This window comes from Phyllobates terribilis, unplaced genomic scaffold, assembly GCF_046119375.1.
Source record: "Phyllobates terribilis strain yellow unplaced genomic scaffold, ASM4611937v1 Scaffold_9__5_contigs__length_417890890, whole genome shotgun sequence".
Taxonomy (NCBI): Eukaryota; Metazoa; Chordata; class Amphibia; order Anura; family Dendrobatidae; genus Phyllobates; species Phyllobates terribilis.
In genome coordinates, this window is record NW_027362769.1 from 287,598,155 (window position 1) to 287,620,668 (window position 22,514).

The 22,514-nt window shown below is 42.7% G+C and overlaps 1 protein-coding gene across 1 annotated transcript in view; it reads left to right on the top strand.

The window, feature by feature from the left end:
* DNAH7 (dynein axonemal heavy chain 7) overlaps positions 1-22,514 on the top strand; it is a 505,238-nt gene that overhangs the window by 231,262 nt on the left and 251,462 nt on the right. The window contains exons 28-31 of the mRNA XM_073647873.1: positions 11,247-11,345; positions 12,863-13,111; positions 13,796-13,945; positions 16,446-16,628. Of these exons, the coding sequence (XP_073503974.1) occupies positions 11,247-11,345; positions 12,863-13,111; positions 13,796-13,945; positions 16,446-16,628 (681 nt within the window). The remainder of the gene's footprint in view (positions 1-11,246; positions 11,346-12,862; positions 13,112-13,795; positions 13,946-16,445; positions 16,629-22,514) is intronic.

Sequence of the window (22,514 nt, forward strand, 5' to 3'; positions counted from 1 at the left end):
ACTCGGTACCCGGGCCTTTGCCTGGCCTTGAGGATGTCGCTTTGGTCGGCTCCCGGGCCCGTACTCTGGGGTCAGCTTTTAAAAGGGGATTGTTTGTTAATTTTATGGAAGTTCGTGACGCCACCTGTGGTTTCTGGTGAGAATCACCAGCGCTGCGGCAGTCCACTGAGGCCGGTGGTAAGGCAGCTCGATGGTATAGCTCCCCACAGGTGGAGCTAGGTCTCAGGGCAGCGTACGGAGAGGGGGATGCAGGACAGGCGAGACCCAGCCGGGTCAGAGCAAGAACGGGTACGGACACAGTAGACACTTCAGTACCTTTTACTGGTGGTAGTTCAGACACATCCCGGAGCACTGTAGGATGGAGGGTGCATATCAGGATCCTCCCCAATGCGCGGGTGTAGGGCCTCCATTTTCTTGCCTCTGCGTAGTAAGTGTAACATACCTGGCGGCGTCCTTGCATGGTGGTCCATCTCCCACTGTGCAAGAGCGCGCACTTGATCTCCAGTCCAGAATGTCTCTCTGGCTTCCCTCCATGCTGTCTGTTTGTGTCTGTTTCTGCTGCTTAAGGGCGGTGCCCGATCACTTCCTGCTTTTTGTACCTGCTGTGGGTCACACCCCTTGTGCGTCCTCAGCCTATTGCTATCTGTCACCTGGTATATAGCTCAGCTGCTCCCATCTATCCCTGCCTGAGCATAGTGTTTCATTCAGTGTGTGCTTTCACTCTGAAGGTGCCAGGTCCCGTTCTTTGTCTCCTGTCTTGCGGTATCAGTTCCCGTGTCTGAACTGAGTCCTGTCTATGTCTCCTGCCTTGTGGTATCAGTTCCCGTGTCTGAACTGAGTCCTGTCTATGTCTCCTGCCTTGCGGTATCAGTTCCCGTGTCTGAGCTGAGTCCTGTCTTTGTCTCCTGCCTTGCGGTATCAGTTCCCGTGTCTGAACTGAGTCCTGTCTGTGTACTCTTGCCTGCTGCCTTTCCTGGAGGCTGTATTTCCAGGCCTGTCTGAACACGCTCCTAGCCTGTTCCTCCCGCCTTCTAGGGGCCGATTACCTAGATCCGTTCCTGTATCTTGTCTGTCCTGTCTGAACACGCTCCTTGCCTGTTCGTCCCGCCTCTCTGGGGGCCGATTACCCAGACCTGCTCCTGTATCTTGTCTGTCCTGTCTGAACACGCTCCTTGCCTGTTCGTCCCGCCTCTCTGGGGGCCGTATTCCCAGACCCGCTCCTGTGTCGGTCTCCTCCGTACACTCAGTTCCAGTCTGTACTCTCTCCTATCTTTCATCTGTCTTTTCTCTATGTCCGTTCCTTTCCTTTTTCTGCAGAGTCTGAACTCGTACCTAACTCCTGCCTGTTGTCTCTGTACTCCCGTTTGTGAGTTTGTGGTCCACTCGCTACTTCACTGCAAGTACCCTGTGGGTGTCTGGCTCTGCCTTTCCCTTCCTGTCTGTTCCGTGTGAACAGAGCCCTGTCCCCCCTACTCAGCCTTGCCTGCTCTGACTCCTTTGCTCACTGCTCCGGCGGTTCTAGCCTGCTCTGACTCCTTTGCTCACCGCTCCGGTGGTTCTAGCCTGCTCTGACTCCTTTGCTCACCGCTCCGGCGGTTCTAGTCTGCTCTGACTCCTTTGCTTACCGCTCCGGCGGTTCTAGCCTGCTCTGACTCCTTTGCTCGCTGCTCCGGCAGCCTTGCTCCGCTCTGACCCTTTTGCTCGCTGCTCCGGCAGTCTCGCTCCACTCTTGCTCACCGCTCCAGGCGGCCTCGTCCTGCTTTACTCTTGCTCACTGCTCCAGCAGTCTCGCTCAGCTCTGATCCTTTGTTCACCGCTCCTGGCGGCCTTGTCCTGCTCTACTCTTGCTCACCGCTCCAGGTGGCCTTGTCCTGCCCTGTTCTCGCTCACCTCTCTGGGCGGCCTCACTCTGCTGTGTTTGTCCGCCACATCTGTGGTTCTGTTCCTGAGTCCCAGTGTGTACTGGGTCCTATCCCGCCAGTGTCCCTACCTGCTAGTGCCTCCCTGTCTGCACTCTAGCTGTGCTTGCCTGTACCCCTCTGCCTGTATTGTTCCTGAGTCCCAGTGTGTACTGGGTCCTATCCCGCCTGTGTTCCTACCTGCTAGTGCCTCCCTGTCTGCACTCTAGCTGTGCTTGCCTGTACCCCCCTGCCTGCATACCCGCCTGCCTGCATACCAGTCGTGCCTGCCTATACCCACCAGTCTGTGTGCCAGCCTACCAGTCTGTTCCTGTATTCCCCTGTGTGGGTCAACAGCCGTGTCCGGGGTCTGTCCTGGAGTAGCACCTGGTCCCTCTGCTCGGTTCCTCCTTGGTGCACTGGCGTCGTATGCCGTCGTGCGACCCTGGTCGGATCGGGTGAATACCTAGTTAAGCCCCTCCAGGCATTCACTCTCCGGCACGGTCCAGTGGAATTACTACAATCACACGCACACGCCGCTCAGCCCGGGCGTGTGCATAACAGTAAGTTTCTGACCTGCCTGAAGCTAGGCCTAACTTTATCTCTGTCCTGCTGACCGGCTGACGTTGTGGTAGGGCCTTCTCTTGGAGTGCACGCTCCCAGTTTACGGGGCCTATGTGTCTCCTGGCTCTGTTACGTATCAGCTCTCTGGTGAACCTGGGATCTGTAGTTCTCCAGGGACTCCGGTTATGCCTTACTGGGTCGTAGAGATCCCAGTAAGCTCGGACCCGGTGTCCGGTATCTGTTTCGGGGTGAGCTGGGTAAGCTCCTCTGCCCCCACTGCTACTCACTTTCCACTCGCCTTTGGCCACGCTCGGGCCCTAACTAGGCTACTCACACTAACGGCAGCTTGCCGCTCTTCACCGCTCTTACAGGCGTCTTCACACCTTGGGCTCACTTACTTGAGCTCCTGAGTCTAGACTGGGCTTCAGGACCGCTGGAGGCCTAGCTTGCCTACACAGCAACCCACATGCTTCTCCGCACACACAGCTTTTCACTCTCTGTGCACTCCAGACTAACTAACTGCCTAGCTCCACCTTCCCTATTTATATCCCTAACGGGCTCCCTCTGCTGGTCTGAGGTGGAAGGTGGAGATGTGTGAATGTTTATGGGGGCCTCTTGTGGAGGATTCCATTAATGCACCCTTCTAGGATCTGTGGTACCAAGCGCAGCTGGGCGCCACAATTGCACTTTCACATTGCTTGAAAAAGGTACATATCTTGGGACCGAAACGTTGCTACAGCCACATGGTCTATTAAAAGACAATTTTTTCATCATCACTTTGAGTGCTGCCTCCATTCTTTTTCTTGTATGTATATATATATATATATATATATATATATATATATATATATATACACTGCTCAAAAAAATAAAGGGAACACTCAAATAATACATCCTAGATCTGAATGAATGAAATATTCCCATTGAATACTTTGTTCTGTACAAAGTTGAATGTGCTGACGACAAAATCACACAAAAATCATCAATGGAAATCAAATTTATTAACCAATGGAGGCCTGGATTTGGAGTCACCCCCAAAATTAAAGTGGAAAAACACACTACAGGCTGATCCAACTTTGATGTAATGTCCTTAAAACAAGTGAAAATGAGGCTCAGTATTGTGTGTGGCCTCCACGTGCTTTTATGACCTCCCTACAACGCCTGGGCATGCTCCTGATGAGGTTGCGGATGGTCTCCTGTGGGATCTCCTCCCAGACCTGGACTAAAGCATCCGCCAACTCCTGGACAGTCTGTGGTGCAACGTGACGTTGGTGGATGAAGCGAGACATGATGTCCCAGATGTGCTAAATCAGATTCAGGTCTGGCGAACGGGCGGGCCAATCCATAGCTTCAATGCCATCATCTTGCAGGAACTGCTGACACACTCCAGCCACATGAGGTCTGGCATTGTCCTGCATTAGGAGGAGCCCAAGGCCAACCGCACCAGCATATGGTCTCACAAGGGGTCTGAGGATCTCATCTTGGTACCTAATGGCAGTCAGGCTACCTCTGGCGAGCACAGGGAGGGCTGTGCGGCCCTCCAAAGAAATGCCACCCCACACCATTACTGACCCACTGCCAAACCGGTCATGCTGAAGGATGTTGCAGGCAGCAGATCGCTCTCCATGGCGTCTCCAGACTCTGTCACGTCTGTCACATGTGCTCAGTGTGAACCTGCTTTCATCTGTGAAGAGCACAGGGCGCCAGTGGTGACTTTGCCAATCCTGGTGTTCTGTGGCAAATGCCAAGCGTCTTGCACTGTGTTGGGCTGTGAGCACAACACCCATCTGTGGACATCGGGCCCTCATACCACCCTCATGGAGTCTGTTTCTAACCGTTTGTGCAGACACATGCACATTTGTGGCCTGCTAAAGGTCATTTTGCAGGGCTCTGGCAGTGCTCCTCTTGTTCCTCCTTGCACAAAGGTGGAGGTAGCAGTCCTGCTGCTGGGTTGTTGCCCTCCTACGGCCCCCTCCACATCTCCTGGTATCTGCTCCATGCTCTGGACACTGTGCTGACAGACACAGCTACCCTTCTTGCCACAGCTCGCACTGATGTGCCATCCTGGATGAACTGCACTACCTGAGCAACTTCTGTGGGTTGTACTGTAGACACCGCCTCATGCTACTGTACCTCTAGGGGTGAGAGCAATGGCAAAATGAAAAAGTGACAAAAACAACAGCCAGAAAGGATGAGAACAGAGAAATGGTCTGTGGTCACCACCTGCAGAACCACTCATTTATAGGGGGTATCTTGCTAATTGCCTGTCATTTCTACCAGCTATCTGTTCCATTTGCACAACAGCAGGAGACATTGATTCACAATCAGTGTTGCTTCATAACTGGACAGGTAGATTTCACAGAAGTATTATTGACTTGGAGTTACATTGTGTTGTTTAAGTGTTCCCTTTATTTTTTTGAGCAGTATATATATATATTTATATATATATATATATATATATATATATATATATATATATATATATATATAGTGACAGTGTCACTGGTTTTATATGTGAGGGGAGGTATGTGTCACTCAGGATGCTCTACTGTGTGAACTAAGACCTACATTATTTTTCTGCCAGCATGTTATATGCTGGTAGATTTACTCTGTTAAAGGGTGTGCGGTTTTATGGGAATGGCAAAGAGGGCGGGACGCCATTCCCCCTACCTCCCCTCAGGGTGTGGCTGAGCAATGTGTAAAAGCTCAGTCCTGTTTTTTTTCCTGTGAAGTGTGGTCTGGAGAGGGAAGTCTCCAGACAGTATTGTGGAAGCTGCAGAGCTTGTTACCTGTGCAGTTTATGCTGCCGAGAGCGGGCGGAACCCGCTCAACTATGGACTGAGCTATACTTTGTTTTGTTTTTCCGTTTAACCCAGAGGGGTCTTGTTTATTTTTTCTGCGAAACCCTGCACGAGTTTATGCCAGACAATAAACCAGCAGAAAGGTAACCTGAGAACGTGTGTCCTGAGTCTGCCTCCTGGAGAGCCGAGCGAGTCGTCTTGCCACAATAAATATATATATATATATATATATATATATATATATATATATATATATATATATATATATATATATATATACACAGTACAGACCAAAAGTTTGAACACATCTGCTCATTTAAAGATTTTTCTGTATTTTCATGACTTTGAAAATTGTACATTCACACTGAAGGCATCAAAACTATGAATTAACACATGTGGAATTATATACTTCACAAAAAAGTGTGAAACAACTGAAAATATGTCTTATATTCTAGGTTCTTCAAAGTAGCCACCTTTTGCTTTGATGACTGCTTTGCACACTCTTGGCATTCTCTTGATGAGCTTCAAGAGGTAGTCACCGGAAATGGTTTTCACTTCACAGGTGTGCCCTGTCAGGTTTAATAAGTGGGATTTCTTGCCTTATAAATGGGGTTGGGACCATCAGTTGTGTTGTGCAAAATCTGGTGGATGCACAGCTGATAGTCCTACTGAATAGACTGTTAGAATTTATATTATGGCAAGAAGAAAGCTGCTAAGTAAAGACAAACGAGTGGCCATCATTACTTTAAGAAATGAAGGTCAGTCAGTCCGAAAAATTGGGAAAACTTTGAAAGTGTCCCCAAGTGCAGTTGCAAAAACCATCAAGCGCTACAAAGAAACTGGCTCACATGAGGACCGCCCCAGGAAAGGAAGACCAAGAGTCACCTCTGCTTCTGAGGATAAGTTTATCCGAGTCACCAGCCTCAGAAATTGCAGGTTAACAGCAGCTCAGATTAGAGACCAGGTCAATACCACACAGAGTTCTAGCAGCAGACACATCTCTTCAGCAACTGTTAGGAGGAGACTTTGTGCAGCAGGCCTTCATGGTAAAATAGCTGCTAGGAAACCACTGCTAAGGACAGGCAACAAGCAGAAGAGACTTGTTTGAGCTAAAGAACACAAGGAATGGACATTAGACCTGTGGAAATCTGTGAGATCTTTGGTTCCAACCACCGGGTCTTTGTGCGACGCAGAAAAGGTAAACGGATGGACTCTACATGCCTGGTTCCCACCGTGAAGCATGGAGAAGGAGGTGTGATGGTGTGGGGGTGCTTTGCTGGTGACACTGTTGGGGATTTATTCAAAATTGAAGGCATACTGTACCAGCATGGCTATCACAGCATCTTGTAGCGGCATTCTATTCCATCCGATTTGCGTTTAGTTGGACCATCATTTATTTTTCAACAGGACAATGACCCCAAACACACCTCCAGGTTGTGTAAGGGCTATTTGACCAAGAAGGAGAGTGATGGGGTGCTACGCCAGATGACCTGACCTCCACAGTCACCAGACCTGAACCCAATCGAGATGGTTTGAGGTCAGCTGGACCGCAGAGTGAAGGCAAAAGGGCCAACAAGTGCTAAGTATCTCTGGGAACTCCTTCAAGATTGTTGGAAGACCATTTCCAGTGACTACCTCTTGAAGCTCATCAAGAGAATGCCAGGAGTGTGCAAAGCAGTCATCAAAGCAAAAGGTGGCTACTTTGAAGAACCTAGAATATAAGACATATTTTCAGTTGTTTCACACTTTTTTGTTAAGTATATAACTCCACATGTGTTAATTCACAGTTTTGATGCGTTCAGTGTGAATGTACAATTTTCAAAGTCATGAAAATACAGAAAAATCTTTAAATGAGAAGGTGTGTCCAAACCTTTGGTCTGTACTGTGTATGTATATATATATATATATATATATATGTGTGTATATATATATATATATATATATATATATATATATATATATATATATATATATATATATATATATATATATATATATATATACATATCTCTATATATATATACATACATATCTATATATATATACATATACATACATATCTATATATATATATGTACAGTGGGTACGGAAAGTATTCATACCCCTTTAAATTTTTCACTCTTTGTTTCATTGCAGCCATTTGGGAATTTCTAAAAAGTTAATTTTTTTCTCATTAAAGTACACTCTGACCAAAACTCAGGTTATCTACCCTTCAAAGGCCTAAAGATATGGGAGGAGCAGCTCTGCCTGACTTCCATCTATATTATTTAGCAGGTCAAATAAAAGCGATCCATAGTTGGATGCCTGACTCCCAATTACCGAATTTTGAGAACCACTTGGCACACATTTTAGGCACAGGTTGTTTGTTGGGTTTTCTGGAATTAAATAAATCGACTCCCATTAAGTTGCTACCCCTGCACAGATTAGCGAGAACAATATGGAAACAGGCAAAGAAAAGAACCGACTTTACACATGTTATAGCTGAAATGCCTATATGGGGGAATCCATATTTTGAGACATTAATGGAACATCCATCTGCCCCGTTTTGGATAGCTAGTGGGGTCTATTTGTTAAAAGATATTTATGAAAGGTCTATACTGATGTCATTTGAACAGGTGCAAAATAAATTCAAGGTTCCAAGATCTCAATTCTTCAGGTACCTCCAACTTAGAAATGGGCTTAGATCTCACTTACAAAACTGTGAAATAAATCAAACGATTTCCTCATTTCCCTTAATAGGAATACTTAAATCTCAAGGCCCATGAGGTCTTTTATCTAGCTTGTATACATATTTGCTATCAACAGGCTTAGATCGTAACCCTTTGCCAGCAAAAAATAAATGGAGGCTCCTAATTCCGAATATGGGGGAGGAGGAGTGGGATGAAATTTTGGAGTCCCCGTCATTTGTCTCTCCCTCTGTTAATAATAAGATGATTCAGCTTTATATTATTCATCAATCATATCTCACACCCCACAGACTATATCAAATGGGGCGCTCCTCTAATTCGGAATGTTTACATTGTCATACCATAGATGCTGACTTTGTTAATTTAATTTGGGACTGTTCCTTTATTAGGTCCTTCTGGCAGGAAGTTACCTCCCTATTATCCTCTTTAATATCCATTCCAATCCCATGTGATCCACTGATTTGCCTTTTTGGGGTAATGGAGGATGATGTCTGGGATCACTATATTAACATTTTTTTGAGAGAAACCTTATTTTTGTCCAGGAAATTATTGGCTTTGAGATGGATGGGCAATACACAGCCAACATTGTGTTCCTGGATCGCTCTGGTTAACTCAATAATTCCATTTGAAAAGATAGTATATCAAAATAGAGGTTGTCCATTAAAATTTTCCAAAATATGGGATTATTGGAATTCTTCATGTCTTCCAATCTCTACTTAGGCAAAAGGTTTGAGCTAGAAAGTAAATATGTAAGAGATATGTGTACAAATAGTAAATCACGTGTTATAGGTGACAAATGTTACTTATGGAAGCAGGCATCTAGATTCATATACATTACGATGTGAGTTAATTTGAGCATGGAAAATACAGCACAAGTTTGATAAATTATGGTTGAGAGTTCCAAGTTTGGATTGTATCCTAATTAGGAAAATACCCTATTTCTCCATCTTTTTCTTTACATATAATTTCAGAAGATGTGACGTTCACAAGGCAAAGAAATTATTTATAAATATGTGGTAACCTATCTGACCTGTTTACTTTAATATGTCCTTTTTGATGTACATCTATGTTGATGTGATATCTCTGGATGTTTTTCAATACCAAATGCAATGTACAGTATAATTGTTTATAAAATTGTTTAATAAACAAATCAAGTTTAAAAAAAAAAGTACACTCTACACCCCATCTTGACTGAAAAGAACCAGAAATGTTGAAATTTTTGCAAATTTATTAAAAAGAAAGTCTGAAATATCACATGGTCATAAGTATTTAGACACTTTGCTCAGACACTCATATTTAAGTCACATGCTGTCCATTTCCTTGTGATCCTTCTTGACATGGTTCTACTTCTTCATTGGAGTCCAGCTGTGTTTAATTAAACTGATAGGACTTGATTTGGAAAGGCACACACCTGTCTATATAACACTTCACAGCACACAGTGCATGTCAGACCAAATGAGAATCATGAGCTCAAAGGAACTGCTCAACTTTGGCAAGGCACAGATCTGGCCAAAGTTACAAAAGAATTTCTGCATTACTCAAGGTTCCTAAGTGAACAGTGGCCTCCATAATCCTTAAATGGAAGACGTTTGGGACCACCAGAAGTCTTCCTAGACCTGGCCGTCCAACCAAACTCAGCAATCGCGGGAGATGAGCCTTGGTGAGAGAGGTAAAGAAGACCCCCAAGATCACTGTGGCTCTTAGCTCCAGAGATGGAGTAGGGAGATAGGAGAAAGTTCCACAGAGTCAACTATCACTGCAACCCTCCTCCAGTCGGGCCTTTATGGCAGAGTGGCCCGACGGAAGCCTCTCCTCAGTGCAAGACATATGAAAGCCCGCATAGAGTTTGCTCAAAAACACATGAATGACTCCCAGACTATGAGAAATAAGATTCTTTTATCTGATGAGACGAAGATAGAACTTTTTGGTGATAATTATAAGCGGTATGTGTGGAGAAAACCAGGCACTGCTCATCACCTGCCCAATACAACCCCAACAGTGAAACATTGTGGTGGCAGCATCATGCTATGGGGATGTTTTTCAGCTGCAGGGACAGGATGACTGGTTGCAATTGAAGGAAACATGAATGTGGCCAAGTACAGAGATATCCTGGATGAAAACCTCTTCCAGAGTGCTCTGGACCTCAGACTTGGTTGAAGGTTCACCTTCGAACAAGACAATGACCCTAAGCACACAGCTAAAATAACAAAGGAGTGGCTTCAGACCAACTCTGTGACCATTCTTGACTGGCCCAGCCAGAGCCCTGGCCTAAACCCAATTGAGCATCTCAGGAGCGACCTGAAAATGGCTGTCCACCAACATTCACCATCCAACCTGACAGAACTGGAGAGGATCTGCAAGGAAGAATGGCAGAGGATCCCCAAATCCAGGTGTGAAAAACGTGTTGCATCATTCCCAAGAAGATTCATGGCTGTACTAACTGAAAAGGGTGCTTCTACTCAATACTGAGCAAAGGGTCTGAATACTTATGACCATGTGATATTTCAGTTTTTCTTTTTTAATAAATTTGCAAAAATTTCTACATTTCTGTTTTTTTTCAGTCAGAGTGTACTTTAATGAGAAAAAAAATGAACGTTTTAGAATTTCCCAAATGGCTGCAATGAAACAAAGTGAAAAATTTATAGGGGTCTGAATACTTTCCATACCCACTGTATACATTACATGCTTCTCAATACTGAAATTGCAACGCCAGAAAGAAAATGTTGTGGAACTATGCGAATCACAGGACTGATAGACATGTATGATTTGCCCTTGATGAAATAATGAAATTATGGTATAATGGTAACTACATTTTTTAAACATCTGTGTTTATTCAGTAATGGGTATGAGCACCACACACAGAACTACACCCACTTACAACCCTTGGCTGCTATCAATGAGGTTTTTAATGGTTGTCTGAGGAATGTTCTGCTACACTGAATGCTCTTGGGTGCGCAAATCATCAAGATCCTCTCCATGAATCAGGAGCGTCTGACTCCAGCAAAACCCTGTATCAAGACCAGTGTGAACAACACTGGTCTTAATGTATTGGAGTCATGGTCTTGTGACTAAGTCACGTGGCCGCTCTGTTCAGAACCTTCCTTAGAGAACATGGAATGAAGGGATGTATTGTTTTATGAGCACATCTGTTTCTTACACAATTTCAATTTATTGTCCATGGTCATTAGCAATATAAAGTGTAGATAGATTTCTGTTTGCAGATGTACCTAAATTGTTGTCATAGGTCCTAAGCATTAAATATGTAATGTTTACATTGATTAATTTATATTTTACAGCTTAAATACCCAAATGAAAATGAAGAGATTTTGCTTCTTAGATCTATAATTGATGTAAATCTGCCAAAATTTCTTTCCCATGATCTGCCTCTTTTTGAGGTAAGTCTTAAATTTCTTAATATAGTTTTTCAAAAACCAAAAGCATGTTAATTAGGGAAAATAAAGAAAAAAAACTACAGTAGGAAGTCTTAATGAAGACTTCATGTAGGTATATTTAAGAGAAGGAAAAAGATAATTTAGGTCTTAATTTGTGCTGAACTACTTCAATGTCTCAGTGATTACTTCTCATCCAGGGAGAAATTTTGCTTCTTACCTAGTCTTCTAACTAGGTTTAAGTAGTACTATATTTCATTCAAGTACTCTATAGGTAGGGCTGTATTCATAGATTATGGATTCTGTCAGGAATTAAGGCAACGAGTGTGTGCAGAATTCTTACCCAATCTACTAACATTCCGTTCCAAAGGATGTGAATAGGGTAAGTTATGCGTCATTCACATGCTCTGTTCAGAGTAATGAACATGGCGTGGGTTATAAAACCCACATTATGATCATTATTCATGTGGATTCTGTACTGAAAAGTCACAGATTAGCTCCATTGAACTAAAGTAGAGCTAACCCTTGTGTGAATTTGCATGCCAGAATATGTTTCAGCTCCATGTTTTTCCCATGGATTAACTTTAAAGGGGTACTCCGGGGAGATAAAGTATTCTAATGGACATGCCGTCCTAAACTATAAAGATAAATACCATAGAGTTGTTTCAAATCCTGACAGTACCTGCTGTTGAATGTGACGGCAATGTTGCTGGTCAGTGCTCCCCCTCCCTTGTGGGACTTAGGTCACAGATCAGGGGACGTGGTCTGCTCCTGGAAACAGCCCCCTGATAACATCTCCTCCATGCAATCTGAGACCCGGAGGCGTGGCCGGTCCCTACCAAGCCACGCCCACTGATCTGTGATGTAATGTCCAGAAGCGAGGAGGAGCATTGAGGAACAGAGCTTGTCTATTCACGATAATGGTATTTTTATGGTAACATGTAAGCAATCATTTTAATTATTTGTCTTAGGATCTTGGAAAAGGTGTTTGAAAAATAAATAAGGTTTTGAAGATAGTGGCCCCGATTTGTTTTTTTGTCTAGTTTTGTGTGTTTTGCGCCTTTTTATGTTTGCAACTGATTCATTAGACTATTCGCGCCTTTTTTTCAATCTATTTTATATGTGCTCGCTTGTTTCTGTTTTTTTGTTTTCCCGTTTGTGGGCGAAGTTTAATGATTCCAGATATTATCAACTGATTCAACAATTGCAACTTTTTATAAAGTCACAAAATTTGTCGCTACTCTACTCCAGGTGTAATTTTATACGTTTTTCAAAAAGTTGCGTTTTTTGCGACATTTTGAAAAAGATGCAACTTTTTGCTAAAAAAAAGTGCCAGTAATGGTCAATGACCAGAAAGAAATCATTTGTTTTGACTTTGCACCAAATTCATCATCTGCGTTCACCATTTTGATGAATTTGGCGTAATAATCGTAAGCGAATACCACAAGACAATAAAAGAAAAGTGATTAAAAAAGCAAAACAAATGATGAATCAGGGCTTATACGTTCTGTGCTTCCTTTTAGGGCATTACGTCTGATCTGTTTCCTGGGGTGAAACTTCCTAAAGCGGATTATCAGATCTTCATGGAGGCAATAAAAGAAAATTGTGATCGAATGAATTTGCAGATGACCAGCTTCTTTGCAGAAAAAATTCTGCAGATATATGAAATGATGATTGTGCGCCATGGCTTTATGATTGTTGGAGAGCCTTTTGGTGGCAAGACTTCAGCCTACCGAGTCTTGGCTGCAGCACTGAATGACATTTGTGAAAAGGTATTGCCAAAATATTAGTATTGTTCCTAGCCTGACTGGGATATTTCTATGTGATCCATCTTGGCAATGTCTTATAGGGTGCATTACTGACTTAAAAAAGTTACTATTTTGTCTACCTAGTGGCTACTTAATTAGGTAATATGTAGTAGTATTTGAGAAAATCAAACAATATGTAGATATTCTTTTGAATTAATCATTTGGCCTGATCCAAAGGAAAAGGATACAATTGTATTTCCTGCTCAAGTCTTTAGTATTATTTTTCATTTGCATCAATCGGCAAATTCCTTTATTTGTGCGATTGTTGCTAAATGATCAGCATACAGTCAACAACCTCATTTTGACAACTCTGCATGAACCATATTGGAAGGGACATAGGGACTAGAACTGTAAACGGTATTGAAAAAAAGCTAACAATAACCGTGTTATAAATTAATTGATATGCCTGCATTTACGCACATATGGAAACTGACACCTTTCAAACGAGGTGGGAAGCAGAGATATTTATATTTAGTCATTTGAATCCTGAAAGAATCTCAATGACAGCACTAACCAGATAGAAACCAAAAGGGGACATATTGTTGTTAGAATCTACATGTTATAGGCATTCATGTGCTGCGGAGAACTAGAGTTCAGGTCAATATTTTATAATAGACTACTAGATATAAAATGTCTTTTTTTTTTCAGGGCCTTTTAGATGAAAATAAGGTGCAAATTACGGTGCTGAACCCAAAATCTATAACTATGGGGCAACTTTATGGACAGTTTGATCCAGTGTCCCATGAGTGGTCAGATGGAATATTGGCTGTTAGTTTCAGGGCATTTGCTTCTTCAATGGTAAGTCATCATGTCGATAATGATATTCCATGGAATTGCCCTCTTAATTCTAAATATATATATATATATATATATATATATATATATACAGTGCTAAAACCCCTTTTGAAAAGTAAAATTTTAATCAATATCTCATTGAACACAAGAACAATTTAAAACATTTTGACAAGACTGAGTTTCATGGAACATTTTTTTTAACCCATAGCATGAAACTTAAGTTTAATAATTTAACTTTTATTAAAAAATCTTCAGTTTTACTCAAATTAATTGATTCAAAAATGAGTACACCCCACATGAAACAATTGCTATGGTTAGTATTTTGTATGATCTAAATGCAAGGGCGTGCATAGAAATCATGGAGCTCCATAGCAGAAGTTCTAATTGGCCCTCCCACGCCCAAAAGAAAAAAATTAAATAATTGTAGGGGTCACAGAAGAGCATATCTCACAACTTTCCAGCCTTTACATAGTAATTTTCCTCCTGCTGAAGTCCTGGATTCCTCTTTCATGGCCCCCATAAAGTATGAAGCCAACAAAAGTGCCCCCCCCAAACACTATGATACCCTCATGGTGAATTCCTCCACGTTAGCCTCCAAATGCACAGTATAATGACCCTACTGTGCCCCATCTCAACTCCCAAGTCAAAGTATGGTGACCCCATGATCCTCCATAGAATATAATGCACTCCCCATAGTCCTCCATAGAATCTAATGCTCTCCCCATGGTCCACTATACAATATAATGCACTCCCCATGGTCCTCCATAGAATATAATGCACTCCCCATGGTCTTCCATAGAATATAATGCACTCCCCATGGTCTTCCATAGAATATAATGCTCTCCCCATGGTCCTCCTTACAATATAATGAACTCCCCATGGTTCTCCATATTATAAAATGCTCTACCCATGGTCCTCCATAGAATATAATGCATCCCCCATGGTCCTCTATACAATATTATGGCCACCAGTCACTGATTTAAAATAAATGAATACAGTACTCACCTCTTCTCGTTCCACCTGATGCTCCAGTCTCCTGAGCGTGTGGTGTGCAGCGCTGCACATCTCAGTACAGCTGGCACGCTGTAATGAAGTCATCGCACCCACTGCTCTCACACATCAGACGCTGAGGCAGAATGATTGGGGTGAAAACGACAGCTGACACTCCCTCCTCCTTCATCATTGCTCAAACTGGCGGCCGAAGAGGGGGGCCCGGTGCGGTTACTGACAGGTGGAGTGCGAACGCTGACTGGCAGAGGGAGGGGGGCCTGGTGCAGGCGCTGACACCGGGGCTCACGGGACGCGTAGCAATCGCGTGGCCTGCCGCCATTGGCGTTGCACCACTGCCTTCATAATTTTTAAAGACAGCACGAAGTCTGTTAGGCATGGAATGAGCAAGTTGGCAACATATTGCAACATTTACCTTTTTCCATTCTTCTTTAACGACCTCTTTTTAGAGCCTGGATGCTAGATGGAGAATGATGCTCAACTTGTCTCCAGAATTCCCAATAGGTGTTTTGGTTGGGTTCAGATCAGGAGACATACTTGGCCACTGAATCACTTTCACCCTGTTCTTTAAAAATGCAACAGTGTCCTTAGATGTGTGTTTTAGAACATTGTCATGTTGGAAAAATGCACATCTACCAAGGGCACGGAGTGATGATAGCATCTTCTCATGTAATATAGAGCAGTATCTGTTAATTCAGGATACCGTCAATGAAATGTAGCTCCCTGACACCAGCAGCAGTCATGCAGCCCAACATAAAGACACTGCCACCACCATGATTCACTGTAGGCACCATTAATTTTTCTTTGTACTCCTCACCTTTGCGATGCCATACATTTTTGAAGCAATCAGTTTCAAAAACATTTATCTTGGTCTCATCTCTCCAGAGTATAGAGTCTCAATAGTTTTCATATTTTTCAGCATGAACCCTGGAAAATTATAGTTGGGCTTTTTTGTGCATAAACTTTCAGAGAGGCTTCTTTCATAGATAACACCTATTCCTCTGTAGTGTACGCCATACTGTGTCCCAGGAAACACTCACCCCGGTTTGACTTTCTACTTCCTTAGCTAACTACAGTGAACTTGCATGTTGATTTTCTTCAAACCTTCTCACTACCTGATGCTCCTGTTTACTTGTTACTTGTTACTTTCCATGATAAGCCTGGAGAGATGGCTGCAGTCCTATCTTCCCACCTTTTTTACATTTTTGTATCACTTTTGCTGTAGTATTCTGACTTATAAGTAAATGTTTGCTGATCTTCATGTAGCCTTCACCTTTCTTGTGTAAATAAATTATTTCTTTCTCAGGTCTTGTGACACTACTCTTCCATGTGGTGCCATTGCTGACAGCATAAAATGGGAAGGGGTTTACTTTGTTAAATATTGCCCTTTTATAGTCTAACTATAATTAACTTTTCATCTGGTAAGGGTAGGACTACCTTCATTTTGCTATACAAATGGAGTTTTATAAAAGTAGTAATGTTTATATGTTTTTAGACTCCAGATAGAAAATGGCTTATTTTTGATGGACCAGTTGATGCTGTGTGGATTGAAAACATGAATACGGTGTTAGATGACAACAAAAAGTTGTGTTTGATGAGTGGAGAGATTATTCAGATGTCTCCTCAAATGAGCCTGATATTTGAGCCTATGGATTTAGAAGTAGCGTCTCCTGCCACGGTAAGTATCCACAGCTATTCTGGTGGGGGAATGTTTAAACTATTTAATAATCTGAAGATGTGGAATTTCGAGAGGGTCCTAACATTCTGTCATTTGTGAGATACACTCGCTTAAATTTTACTTTATAGGTTTGTCTTATGAAGCTGTCTAGAATTAGTTAAAGATGGCTGTTTGCCTCAAAAATTGTGCAGCAACAATTCACAGGTGAATATAGTATTAAAGGGAAACTGTCACCTAGGATAATGATGTTTACCTGCAGGCATAGGGATAATCTGCAGGTAAATAGCATTACAATGCTGTCCGGCTGCCTTCCTGAAAGTGCGGCTATCTGAAGAAAATGAACTTCATTCCTCTCGGTAGCCCCTGGCTTTAGGTCATAGAGGCGGTGACCAAAGTGCTTCAATCACAGCTTAAAGCACTGTGAGCAATGGTTATAAGCACTCTCTATGACTTGAATGACAGCCAGCTCTGCACTGATGCGCTGCAGAGACAGCTGCCACAGTTTAGTGAGTAGTGACTGTAGCCGCTCTGCAGGTTTTAAGTAAGGGGGATGTGCACAGAGTCACCACTCACTATACTGTAAGTGGAGGCTATAATCATACATAGCACTTTGATTGACAGCTGGCTCTGCAGTGTATCTGTACCACCAGAAGGAATAAAGTTAATTTTTCACTATAGCTATTTACCTGTGGATTGACTCTTTATCTGCAGGTAAATAGAAGGGACCAGTTTCCTTTACTTTCACTTCAGTTTAGCTGAGTTTCCATACCAGACACAACTCATGGAGATGCATTGTCCTATTTTCTGTGTCAGACCACCATAACATTCTTTTCAATTTGAACTTTTAAAAAGTAATCCAGTGTCTAGATATTTTTGTCACATATGTGTTATGATAACACCTGGTCTCTCGGTTTCTTCTCAGTTTGTATATCTAATTAATGTATTAAAAGGAACGTGTCAGACACTTTTCCCCACCTAAACCATTATATGATTGCGTAGCACTTGAAAATAAAAGCCATTCAATCCCTTTATGAACAAAAAATGCTGCATCAACAGCGAGAAATTGTGATTTGCAATTCAGCCTGGAAGTGCATTGGGGCTTGACGATGCACTTACAGCTCCTCAGCCTCCGCTGCATTCCTAAACTAGCAGCCGCCTCCCCTAGCTGATTGGCAGCTCATTTGCTCTGGTACACTGGCCACTGACCTGTCAATCATCCAGTGGTGGACGCTGCTAATTCAAGAATATAGTGCAGGCTAAGGAACTGTAAGTTCATCATCACGCCCCAATGTACTTCCACACTGAACTTCAAAATGCAATTTCTTCCTGCTGAAGCAGTACTTTGGGATCATAAAAGGATCTACTGGCTTATTTTTAAGGGACTACACCATCATATTTTTGGTTTTGATTTCTGACAGGTTCATAAGTACTTGTATAAACACATTCCCAGTAGTTCAATCCAACCACTTGGATCCTCTTTAGATGGGTTTCAGAGAAAATCTTGCAATTGTGAGGAATATAGCCAGTGGAAATTGGCACCCTAGAATCAGATTCACTGCTGTGTCTTGTAGGTTTCTGAATAATAAATAGAGATGACCGTTGTTCGACTCGAACTGTTCGCCAATCTCAAATTCGAGCTGTTTTGGGCGGTGTTCGAGCCGTTCGGCGAACACGAACGATTTGAGAAAAATTCGGCTGTTCGAGGTTATGTTCGATAACTGTTCGTGCACCAAAATCATAACTGGATTTTTTCTCAGTAATGATGAAAATTAATGTTAATACGCAGTTTGAGTGTAAAGCGGGGCGGGGGGAGGGGCAGGGGATGGATCTCTGCAGGAATAATGAATATCTCCATTTTTTATTTCTCTTTCCTGCATTTACAGGGGGAGGTGCAATCTGTAAGCCTATCAGCAGCGCACACACGCAGCAAAGTGCTTTTTTTTACACAAGCAAGGGCATGTGTCATTGGCAGTGTATGTCACATGTCCTTGCCCTATAAGACCCAGCCATTTTCCCCGTCGCCACCATTTTCTCACTGCTGCAGCTGCGTGTTAGACGGCACCGTTGTTGCTGTGTGCGCTATACCTTGTTAATTTCAAGCCAATTTTCGCACAAATCTACAGATAGCTTGGGAGTAGGGAATAGTTGTGATTGCAGTCCTTTTAAGGACTAGGTTACAGCATTTCCTACGACTTTTATCAGGCAGGTCTATACTCTTAAATAGATAGGTTGTGGGAGTAAAGACTAATTGTAATTGCAGTCCTTTTCAGGACTAAGTTACATCAGTTCCTATCAGTTTTTGCCAGGCAGGTCTGTGCCAGTGCTGTGCAAGTTTTTTTCACAGCATTTGGCTGAATCTAGCAAAGCTAATCCTTTTTGGCCTATTGCAGAGTGTGTTCGTCAGTGGAGTAGCCTATCTGTGTTGCAAGATATACTACCTGTGTATAGAATACCAATTTTTTTACTGCACCTAGTGAAGTAAAATCTTTTGGGCATAGCATCATTCTATTAGTCCATCTATACTGACCTCCATCAGGTTGCAAATTGAATATAATTTTTTTCTGCATCTAGCTCTGAAAAAATATTTGTCCTTCTAGCAGTGTGTGGGACTTTCTCTATTAGTCCATCTATACTGACCTCCATCAGGTTGCAAATTGAATATAATTTTTTTCTGCATCTACCTCTGAAAAAATATTTGGGCTTCTAGCTGTGTGTGGGACTTGTTCTATTAGTCCGTCTATACTGACCTCCATCAGGTTGCAAACTGAATATAATTTTTTTCTGCATCTACCTCTGAAAAAATATTTGGGCTTCTAGCTGTGTGTGGGACTTGTTCTATTAGTCCATTTATACTGACCTCCATCAGGTTGCAAACTGAATATAATTTTTTTCTGCATCTAGCTCTGAAAAAATATTTGTGCTTCTAGCAGTGTGTGGGACTTTCTCTATTAGTCCATCTATACTGACCTCCATCAGGTTGCAAATTGAATATAATTTTTTTCTGCATCTAGCTCTGAAAAAATATTTGGGCTTCTAGCAGTGTGTGGGACTTGTTCTATTAGTCCATCTATACTGACCTCCATCAGGTTGCAAACTGAATATAATTTTTTTCTGCATCTAGCTCTGAAAAAATATTTGGCCTTCTAGCAGTATGTGGGACTTGTTCTATTAGTCCATCTATACTGACCTCCATCAGGTTGCAAATTGAATATAATTTTTTTCTGCATCTAGCTCTGAAAAAATATTTGGCCTTCTAGCAGTGTGTGGGACTTTCTCTATTAGTCCATCTATACTGACCTCCATCACGTTGCAAATTTAAAATAATTTTTATCTGCATCTAGCTCTGAAAAAATATTTGGCCTTCTAGCAGTGTGTGGGACTTTCTCTATTAGTCCATCTATACTGATGTGATGTTGTTACTACATCTGTGATTGGTTGGCTGTTATCCTTGTTTCAGTTTCTGCCTAGTAACGATGATGTAATGGGGAGGAGGGGACAAGGCAGGAGAAGGGAACGGAAGGAGGATAATAAAAGTATGGCTGTTTAAACCTACCATCCAGCATCTCTGTGTGGCCTTCTGGAGTTCCTTTCGTCTGCATAACAACACCACAACTGGCGACGAGGATGGGATGAGGGGATTGTGGTTTGGATCTACACACTTTTGCAAAATGGTTTTGTTTTCCACAATTATGGCAGGTCCCCCCTTTTGTGCTATACAAGATGGTGCTTACAAGGCTGCATCTCCTCTAAATTACGAAAAACAAGCTAAACTCATAGAGAACATTGAGATACGAGGCAGGAGCTGGTAATCCGGCAGACTACTTCTCGAGACACCCAACACCACAAACTACCAAGGACGACATCCCAGCAACTATCCTTGCAGAGGAACATATCAATTTTATTGTTGCACATTCTGTGCCAAAAGCCATGACTATGGAGGAAATACAACAAACGGTGGATTCCGATCACCAACTTCAGTTAGTTATAGAGACTGTTCGATCTAAAAATTGGAGCAATTTTCTTGCTGAAGCCCGCCTCCAAACACCAGATCAAACAACCTACTTGACAGCTTTCTTTAATGCACGACATGCTCTCTCCGTGTCTGATTCAAATCTACTGTTGCGTAACAATCGGCTGGTGATACCCCAGAAGCTTCAAAGCTAAGTACTGGATCTGGCCCACGAGGCTCATCAAGGGGTGGTGAAAACAAAGCAATTACTGAGAGAGAAAGTCTGGTTTCCAGGACTAGACAAAAAAGTAGAAGCACTTATTGAAACTTGCATACCTTGCCAAGCAACTACAATTGACCATAGATGCGCACCCTTACAAATGACACCCCTGCCAGAGGGCCCGTGGACTGCTGTTAGTGTTGACTTCTGTGTTTTACCGGATCACTCCTATCTGCTGGTTGTCATGGATGACTATTCGAGGTTCCCAGTCATTGAACATGTTTCGACAACCTCTGCCAGGGCTGTTATACCAAAATTAGACAAGATCTTCTCGGCATATGGCATACCGGAAACAGTGAAATCCGACAATGGACCACCTTTTAATAGCACAGACTTTCGATCATTCGCAACCTATCTGGGTTTCACTCACAGGAAAATAACTCCTTACTGGCCTCAGGTCAATGGTGAAGTGGAACTGTTCATGCAATCAATCAACAAAACTTTGAGGATCGCTACCATGGAGCACAAGGATTTACAGCAAGAGCTACACAGATTTTTAAGACAGTATAGAGCTACACCCCATTCTACTACCGGGGTACCACCCGCCACTGCGCTGTTCAACAGGCCTATGCGTGTCAAACTCCCGAGCGTTCTGCTGAGTCCTGTTCAAACACCAATTGCTACTAAGGATGCCATATCCAAACAGAAGATGAAGAGGTATGCAGATAAGAGCAGTCATCGTTGCAAGCCGCCGGAAGTTTTGGTGGGAGATTGGGTCCTTGTAAAAAGACTAAGACCTAGTGACAAGTTTGCATCACGATACTATCCTGAACCCTTTCAGGTCACACAAGTCAAAGGCACCATGGTCACTGCTCAAGATCACGGTCGCCAGGTCACAAGGAACGTGTCACATTTTAAAAAACTTTGTGACTATATCCCAGAAACAGACGAGGCAGATGGCGATGACGTCCTGCCGGGTCCCCAGAGCTCAGCAGTTCCAAGGGAGGATACCTCAGAGGACTCGGAAAGTTCATCTGGGACTGAGATGTCTCACCGCTATCCAGCGAGGGCAAATCGAAGACCGCCAGCCCACCTCTTGAACTATGTTCTGCAGTAAAAAGAAAAAAAAAAAAAAAAAAAAAAAAAACCCTTTGTACTAATGTGAATTTTTGAACCGTTATCCAGTTCTATTGTTGTTTTGTTTTGTGAGAAGAGGAGAGATGTGATGTTGTTACTACATCTGTGATTGGTTGGCTGTTATCCTTGTTTCAGTTTCTGCCTAGTAACGATGATGTAATGGGGAGGAGGGGACAAGGCAGGAGAAGGGAACGGAAGGAGGAGAATAAAAGTATGGCTGTTTAAACCTACCATCCAGCATCTCTGTGTGGCCTTCTGGAGTTCCTTTCGTCTGCATAACAACACCACAACTGACCTCCATCAGGTTGCAAATTAAAAATAATTTTTATCTGCATCTAGCTCTGAAAAAATATTTGGGCTTCTAGCAGTGTGTGGGACTTTCTCTATTAGTCCATCTATACTGACCTCCATCAGGTTGCAAACTGAATACAATTTTTTTCTGCATCTACCTCTGAAAAAATATTTGGGCTTCTAGCTGTGTGTGAGACTTTCTCTATTAGTCCATCTATACTGACCTCCATCAGGTTGCAAATTGAATATAATTTTTTTCTGCATCTAACCCAGCCAATAGTTTTGGCCT